General features: G+C 45.5%; 1 protein-coding gene across 2 annotated transcripts; it reads right to left on the reverse strand.

Moving 5' to 3' along the window:
* si:dkey-172o19.2 (nuclear factor interleukin-3-regulated protein) lies at nucleotides 1–3,515 on the reverse strand. 2 transcript variants are annotated; one of them, XM_062556162.1, is made up of 2 exons: nucleotides 3,504–3,515; nucleotides 1–1,562 (listed from the first exon to the last, which is right to left on the reverse strand). In XM_062556162.1, the coding sequence occupies exon 2, from the start codon at nucleotides 1,552–1,554 to the stop codon at nucleotides 448–450; it is 1,107 nt and encodes a 368-aa protein (XP_062412146.1). In that variant the 5' UTR covers nucleotides 1,555–1,562; nucleotides 3,504–3,515; the 3' UTR covers nucleotides 1–447. The 2 variants fall into 2 exon arrangements, with proteins under 2 accessions (XP_062412146.1, XP_062412144.1); XM_062556160.1 differs by lacking the exon at nucleotides 3,504–3,515 and adding an exon at nucleotides 2,256–2,391.
* Nucleotides 3,516–8,234: the final 4,719 nt, after the last annotated feature.

Below are 8,234 nucleotides of genomic sequence, written 5' to 3' on the forward strand. Positions count from 1 at the left end.
TCAGTCACACATCAGTTTAATTTATAAAAAAATAAGCCTACAAAATCCATGATCCACACATTTTTCATTGTGATGAAAAATGACAAAAATCAGCATGTCAAAAAGAACGATAAAAGCTATTTTTCGCCAGTCAAACAACAGCATGAGAGTTTAAAAAGATGATGAAGTAATTCCCTAAAACCTTCTGCTTTTTCCCACATAACTTTTTTGCAACAGAATGTTTAACAGTTCTCAGCACTGAAGTACCTCTTCAGCTCAGTTGAAAGTGAGAAAATTCCCCCGCGTGTTCAGGCTTTGGTACATGTAGGGCAATTCATTCTTTCAGTCGGGCTACACCGGGTCCTGCAATTGACGTGCACAGTTCTTGGAGCAATAGTTTTAGAACACTGGTCTAATTTCTTAAAATGAACGTGCCACCATCACGTCTGGTGTGTAGCCAGCCGGAAGCTAATTGTTGCAGTGCACACTCCGCGAACGGAATGCTTCAGTTCCGTACCTGGTGTAACCTGCCTGTTTGAGGGGCAGATAGAGCGACAGGGGCAAGCTAGGGTAAACTGAAGACGGGTAGAAGCAGGAGGAGCTCCAGGGAACCAGTAAGCCATCGTGGAGCGCAGTTTGCCCGAGATGAGGCAGCAGCCAGCCGGGGCTACTCGGAGGAGAGGAGGGGACGGCTTGTGGAGCGATGACCTGCCACTGGGGCGGAAAGGCCTTTTGGAGTGGGCTTGCGGCAGTCTCCTCGCCCGCTGGGACGTCGTCGCTGGAGGAGGAGACCTGGTGCTGAGCTGCTTTGGCTGGTTTTGACGACGCCTCGGCCGAAGGCTGGCTGAGGCCGTTGGGCTTGAAGAGGAACTCTGGCGGGGGAACACAGGCCGCGCTCTGGGGGTGGACCAGGGAGGGGAACAGCGGAGAGGACCCCGAGAAGACGTCCGGAGACCTCTGGTACACACTCAAAGGGCTCTGCGACAGGGCCAGGCAGGACATCTTCCCGACTGACCTGCTTCGCGGGCCCTCCAGCAGGGGCACACAGCTGCCCTTGAAGCCCCAGAGGGCGGACGGTGGCTGGCTCATGAGCGGGTGTCCTTGGACTGGCACTGGGCACTGTATGGCGGCGGCGGAGGGCGGCGGGAAGGGGCGTGCGAGGTCCGGCTCCCGGCCCTGGTGCGGGTGGCACTGCAGGCTGAAGACCTCGGCGCGCAGCTGGGCGTTCTCCTCGCTCAGGGCCAGCAGCTGGCCCTCCAGCATCATGTCGGTGAAGCGGCGCTTCTCGCGCGAGCGCTTGGCCGCCTCGTTGTTCTTGCGCCGCTTGTCCCAGTACAGGGCGTCCTTCTTGCTGGCCGGCGTCATCTCCCGCTTGCGCCGGGCGCTGGGCACCAGGTGGCTCTTGAAGGGCCGCAGCCGCAGCAGCCGGCGGGAGGACAGGAGGGACGGACCCGGCAAAGGGACGAGAGTCTTGGGACCGGGCGACTCGTCGCCACCATCCCAGCTCCTCTCCGCAGCGGACGACGGCAAGGACACGCTCGCCAGGAGACTAGCGCTGCTCGGTGGAGTACACATGGGACTGACTGTGAGGGTAGAAAGTAAATTGGCAAAACAAACAGTCAAGGTCAGAGCAAGGTTGACACTTTGGAGGAAGTGTGTGTGTGCGTTTGTGTGTGTGTGTGTGTGTGTGGGAGTACGGTTTCAGAAAAAGCACTAATGAGAATCGAACTAGATGCCAGCGATAAGGACACATTCGTAATGAAGAAGTACAAATATGGAACGTGTGTTGGTTGAGGTGTTAAGTTTTGTGGTGCTCTAGGCCCTTCCTGCAGCTAAAGAAAGTGCAACACATACAGTATGCAGAGACCCTAAGACTGACAAATGCAACTCTTTCATTCTGCATAGGGCTAATGGACACTGAATGACTACAGATGTCCACATTATTCAATTATTCTGTAGTATCCTGCACTGCACTGCACACCTTGCCAGATCAAATTATGTTAACTTAATTAACAGAAAAGCATTAATCGAAATAGAAAAATGTTTGCTTGCTAATGAAAAAAACCCAAATCTTATTGATCTTATTTAATACTTCTCTTATAAGGGACCAGAGAAGTATTAAACACATCAGGCCTTGCAGTTATTTTAGACGTTGAAATTACTGTAACTTCAAAGGCAACATATCCAGTCTATATTAAAGACGTGGGCGTAAAGAAAGTAGCCAGTAATTTGTTAGAACTCAAAAGGAAAGTTTTAGATGAGGATGTGCACCGTACCTGTATGGCGCTGTCTGGTGGCACAGTGCTGAAGAGTAAGGCTGCAGTCGTGAAGGGTTTGTTCGCTTCTGGCACACACGCATGTAAGGCAACAACACACTTTCTCGGTCGCATTTATATCAAGCATTGAATCTGGGATCTCTCTCTCTCTCTCTCTCTCTCTCTCTCTCTCTCTCTCTCTCTCTCTCTCTCTCTCTCTCTCTCTTCTGTATCTTGAACGTGGGTAACCGCCCTCTTAATGCAAAGTGGTTGAAATCCGGAAATCTAGAACAAGCGAAAAAAAAACGTGGACGTGCGACATGGGTCATCTAGGCTATCGCAAGTAGTCCATTCTCCTGTGAGTCAGTGACATATTGCATAGGCTACTGTATGTACAGTGAGGATGCAAGGGTACACGTAAAACAGTGCCAACTCATTCAGAGAAGTGTAAAGCTGCTTTTTGGCGTTATAATAATCCATATATGCAAAGCATTGAAAGCCTCAGGTAAACGTTGAACGTCACCACAATGCATAGCCTTCTTAAATCGAAAACCATTATGGAGAACAACATGATTCAGTCAGGTGCTGGGACAGGTGTTCTACATACGCATATTGTGAATGACAGGTGTAGCCTGTGTATTGTACCGATTACTTAATGCATAATAGGCATAGTCTTCTTTTGTCTCTCTCTTTAAAAAAAAATCACACAAGAGCAGAGGTTTGTCTCGAGCTAAGAGGCCCCCGTAGCTTACACACCTACAGAAATGCATAACCAGTGGTCTGAGTTGCATCGAAAAGGAGGCCAAGATGTCAACAGGTTGTGAAAACGAGCGGATGTGGTGATGGCGGTGAGGGGGTGTCCAAGTTGTGAGAGGGGGCTGCTGCATTTGGGGAGAGGGGAGAACTGTGAGGGAGCCGATGCACCCGTCGGTTTTCACCTGTGACTCACCCTCTGCGCGGTTCTTTGATCTCCGTTAGTGACTCATCACAGCCTGACAGCTCCACGGAATTCAGAGGACGTCTTATTTACCTATCCGCTCCTCGCAACCTGGGCTAGCTCGCTCTACTTAACTCCAGCGAAGTCTGTCCGCTTCGTGCCCATCACCACAAGCGTAAATACCGTTGGAATATACATTGCGCGGTGTTCACCGACCGGGTTTCACTTTCACGGTGCTTGCATGGTTTTGAAAAGAGAAACACATCGCATCACAGTAGCTGTTCAAGCAGCAGTAAAGAAGTTATCATGTGACGTCCCAGAACATGACTTACCACAGCAGCATTTGCTGGTCATAGCTTTCTGAATTGTTTTGTTTTTTCATCAGTTTACTGTAAAACGTTGTGTGGCACGTTTGATCCTGCTTGCAAACCACTTCCTGCCTTTGAGCTGAAATACCCGTGATGACCTGGTTTTAAAGGTATTATTTTTTATCCGTTATATAGTATTTCTCTTTTTCCAGTTGCTGACTGAAACTGCAGAAGAGTGCAAACCAAGGTCACTTCAGGCGAGATGTTCAGTAACTGTGCATCCTCGTATCTTGGCCCTTGGTGTATTGGAAAGTAGTAGTAGTAGCAGCAATTTGCCACTTCTGTTTTGACTTATGTGTAATGCAACTAGATAGATAGATAGATAGATAGATAGATACGTACTTTATTCATCCCCACAGGGGAACTTCAGGTGTACAGCAGCCTACAGTATGTTGTCCAAACAACAAGCATTCACCAAGCAATACACTGATACAAACACAAGTAAAGACACAGACAATGGTTGTAGAATTGGTATCGGTCAAATGAATTTTCACATGATATACAGTATGGCCGTACAATGACATACTATCTGTCCCCAGTGACAATATGAAGCCTATGCATTGTGCAGGCCTGCATTCAGGTTGAAACATGCTTGGAAGGTTTTTCATGGCCTTTTGCTCACTTTGCTCATTTTGGCCAAATCTTGCTGCTGCTTGAAACCTAGCTGGTTGACATAAAGAGGCATCAATTTGGAACCTATCATGGGCCCAAATGTCAATGATGGGCAATGTGCCAAGTCTTAAGACTGACTAAAGGTCATTTAATAATTAAGCAAAATCAATTTACTAATACAATTAAGCACAAACATTGACGAGCCAGCTCCCACATCCTACACAGTTGCTATACTTCATGCACGAGACAGTTTGCACATTGCCTGTCATTTAAATTAGAGCTTTCTGTACTGTATGTCTTATTTCCTGAGACAGTAGGCTACTGAGATAAACTACACTGTTACAGTAACATTACTTATGTAACGTTGAAATCCGTGAATGACTACACTGAAGTGACGAAGAGGTGTTTTCATCTCCAGGATCTCTCAGTGATGCAGTTGATGGGGCATTCATTACCTGCAGATGTGGTGAGTCGTGCTTGGTGAAACACTGCAACTCTGTCTGTCTGGTCGACTGTGGCATGTGCCTATGTGAGCAAACCCTGCAGAGTGGAGGCACAGCATGCAAGCTTTACACCTTTACCCCACTCTGCAACAACCACCCCCTCGCGCCCACCCACTTGATTCCCAGTCTCACTCTTTCAGTTGAGTCATGCACGCATTGGGGGCGTGCATTAACCTCAATATTACTGTCACCAACCCACTCAATTACTTTATCTGAACAGCGTAGATCCACAATACATCATGTTGCCCTTTGTACAAAACCATTTCGGCTTCATGAAACAATGGGAATGGTTTGACAATGAGAAATTAGTGCATTGGTGGTTGGAATACGTATGTTTCTAAATAGATTTAGATACATGCATTTATATTTCTTTTTTTTAAAGACAGCCCACATAGGTGCAACATACGTTCTACGGCCCGGACCTGGCTGTAAACCACTTTAATCCGGCTTGCAGCATCTTTGGGGAAAAATGCCCCTCTGTTCTGTACAGGGCCCCTAGAAGCTGCAAAATGTTGCCCATCCCATTACATTAATGTCAGGCCTGTTGTTCTACCTGACCGCAATAAAGCATAATGTAAGGTAATGTATGACATAATATAATATGTTTAGCGTTTCACTTTTTTTTATACTACATGTAGTTCTAGCTATACCTGTGCAAGTGTATGAAACACTAAGACCTCCAACTGAAATGTTGTTTTGTTAAAACCTAACAGTACTTTATTTAGCAGTTGTTGCAATATGTTGACCGTATTCCTTCATCCAAAACATGCATTTTGTATATCAGTGAAATAGATGACTGTAATTGGGCCTATTTGCAGTCCAGCTTCATAATTTCCAAATTTCGTGCTAGACTGAGGAAATATTTTGTTCCACGGGCCATGCTGCGCTTTAACCCCACACAGAAGTGGGCTGTGGTGTTATTGACTATTGGTCATGACTCATGAATCTGGCTCTCTGGCCCTACCATGCCAACCCACATTTAGACAGTTACGAGCTACACTAGCCTCTACAGCATACTCAATCTGGGCCTTTGTGTGTTTTAAGCCTTAATTCTGGTATTCATTTAATATATTTATCAACAGTTTGCACAGTTGTTGCATTTTATTTCTATTGCTGATCGCAAGTTTACTATTTGTATACTTTATGTACCTTTTGCTAATGTGTATTGCTTTGAACTGCTCAGCATTTGCACTACCCCTATGGACATACTGTATACTAACATATGGTGGTGGTAGCATAGCCTGAAAAGTTGTAGATTCAATACCAGGTTTCCTCCATTGTGCCCTTGAGCAAGGCACTCAACCCAGGCTGCTCCAGGACCAATGGTCCTTGTAATATGATTGACATTTCTAGGGCTGAGAACCAAAGTGACATTTTGGTCAAAATTGAGTTATATATCACCTGAAAGCTCTTGATGAGCTCTCTTAGCTGACAAAATTATAGAAATAAAATATTTATAAATATATAGTTATTGAAAAAAAAAAAAAAACGAAGGTCTTTAACTGTGAACATATAGAGGCAGTTAGATTTGTTTTGGCTCTCCTGTAAAGTTGGTGAAATGTCACTTACGCCCCTTTGGTTCTCAGCCCTCGATTTGTAAGTCGCTTTGAATAAAAACATCTCTGAAATGAACAGATGAATGTACAGTAAGCTGTACTAAAGTATCTATCCATCTTTTACTGCCACGGAATTCTAGAATGCTGCATGCACCCTCCCAATCCCCTTGGCATTTTTGAACACAATCATTGTGGGGGTGCATTCTGTACTGTATATGCACCTCTGGCAGTAAAAGGATATATCACTGAATCCTACAGACTTATTATTGTTATTACAACTCCCTCTTATTCTCTGTCTCCATCTACAGCAGGGTTGCTGGCCCTTACAAATATCAGAATCAGCACAATGGGTGCAAGGGCCTTCTCCAACGCTACTGTACTTCAAACCATGGAGCTCACCTCACCCCACATACAGTACGTGCTTTGACCCCATTACACAATTTTAAACTGCTCTTAAAGCCCACCTTTTCCAACCAGATTTTGCGCTAAAACCTGCTCATTTTATATTTTATTAATGTTAGGTGTATGTTTTACTGATTTGTTTTTGAATGATCTGTAAGGCAACCTTGAGTGTCCTGAAAGGTGCCATGAAATAATGACAATGTGTTATCTAGTTATCTCCTGATCTCTTTCTTCCTCTGGCCAGTTTGTTCTCCCTGCATGGCCCCCACGCTTTACTGTGGAGACCATTTCCAGTTTAACTGTCCCAGCAGCTTAACTCCAGTCCGTCCCCATCACAGCCACCGCCACCTCCACCTGACATTCTATAGCGAGCGAAGGTAGGAAGTGTGGTGTGGGGGAGATGGGGTTTTGGGCTGGTAAGCGGTCTGCAGTTAAACTGTCACGGAACAAGTCCAGGCCAAGCCGTGTTTGTCACATTGTTCAGGCCAGGGACTACATGCCACAACTATCACGCATGCTGCACAAAACCACCCTGCCGCTAGGCTCACATTTATAAATAGATGGCCTGCTTGGTTGTGCTCGCACACACAGGTGTCAACCGCTTACCCAAAACAAATGGACACACAAAGAGATGTGCAGACCCATATGCACACACACACACACACACACACACACACACACACACACACACACACACACGCACACACACACACACACTTTCCCCCCTCTGCGATCACACAAACCGTTAGCAGCTGTGAACTTGCATGAAGTTGCTGTGAAAAAAAAGCATTGAGATTGACACTTGATAAGAGTCACACTTGCAGATGAAGCTCACACTGCTGTTGGGAACTGAACAACATTCATTTTTTTTTTAAGTCTTTCATTTTCTGAAAAGCTGCAGTTCTCTTGTTTTGCCACTAGATGGGACAATTGTGAAATGGAACACTAACAGATGTCTTGTGATGCTCTGTAACAAAGGAGGTTGCAGAATTTGAATGTATAAAAACACAGACTGACCCTTCACGTAATCCTTTGAGACATGGAAAAAGAACTGGATTGGGCCAGCTGAGAGAAACACGTGCCAGGGGTCTCCCCGTGAGGCAGTGCAGTAATACCAAAAAATAAATTAAAAAATGAAATGACTTTTAGTCTGGTGGGGGTTTTGGTTTTGGCAATTCTGGCCTTATTTCTTATTGTCACCTCTTCCTTTTCACAGTTGCTGTACAGCCATTACAGATCGAAATCAGGCCACGCTCGGCTCGTGTGAAGTGAAATCTAGGTTTCCAGGTACAGTGTGTGGTGTATCTTGTGGTTATTGCTCTATGTCCAATTGCAATGTGAGAGTCATTCTACTTTGGTTAATTGTTGTTGAGAATGAGAGTGCAGCATGTCTAAAGTTTTGTTCTGCACCACTGAAAAAAAGAAAATGATAGAATATGAAAAATAACCTACAGGATGAAGGCACCATGCACTGTCATCCAAAAAGGAAAAGGGAGTTCTGTGAACAAATCCTGAATAGAAATGCTGAAATACAACACATTGCATTGATGTAGCACTTTACCTAGATACCCCAAAGCACTTGTGTAATACTGAGAAAGAGAGAGAGAGTGGGGGAGGAAAGG

Source organism: Sardina pilchardus, chromosome 15 (assembly GCF_963854185.1).
Source record: "Sardina pilchardus chromosome 15, fSarPil1.1, whole genome shotgun sequence".
Taxonomy (NCBI): Eukaryota; Metazoa; Chordata; class Actinopteri; order Clupeiformes; family Clupeidae; genus Sardina; species Sardina pilchardus.

What these genes read in the sequence shown, in the direction of transcription:
- si:dkey-172o19.2 (XM_062556160.1), bottom strand. Translation starts at nt 2,382, where the DNA reads ATGCTTGATATAAATGCGACCGAGAAAGTGTGTTGTTGCCTTACATGC. An exon ending in CACCAGACAGCGCCATACAG is followed by an intron (nt 1,563 to 2,255) that starts GTACGGTGCACA and finishes CTACCCTCACAG; the next exon opens with TCAGTCCCATGTGTACTCCA.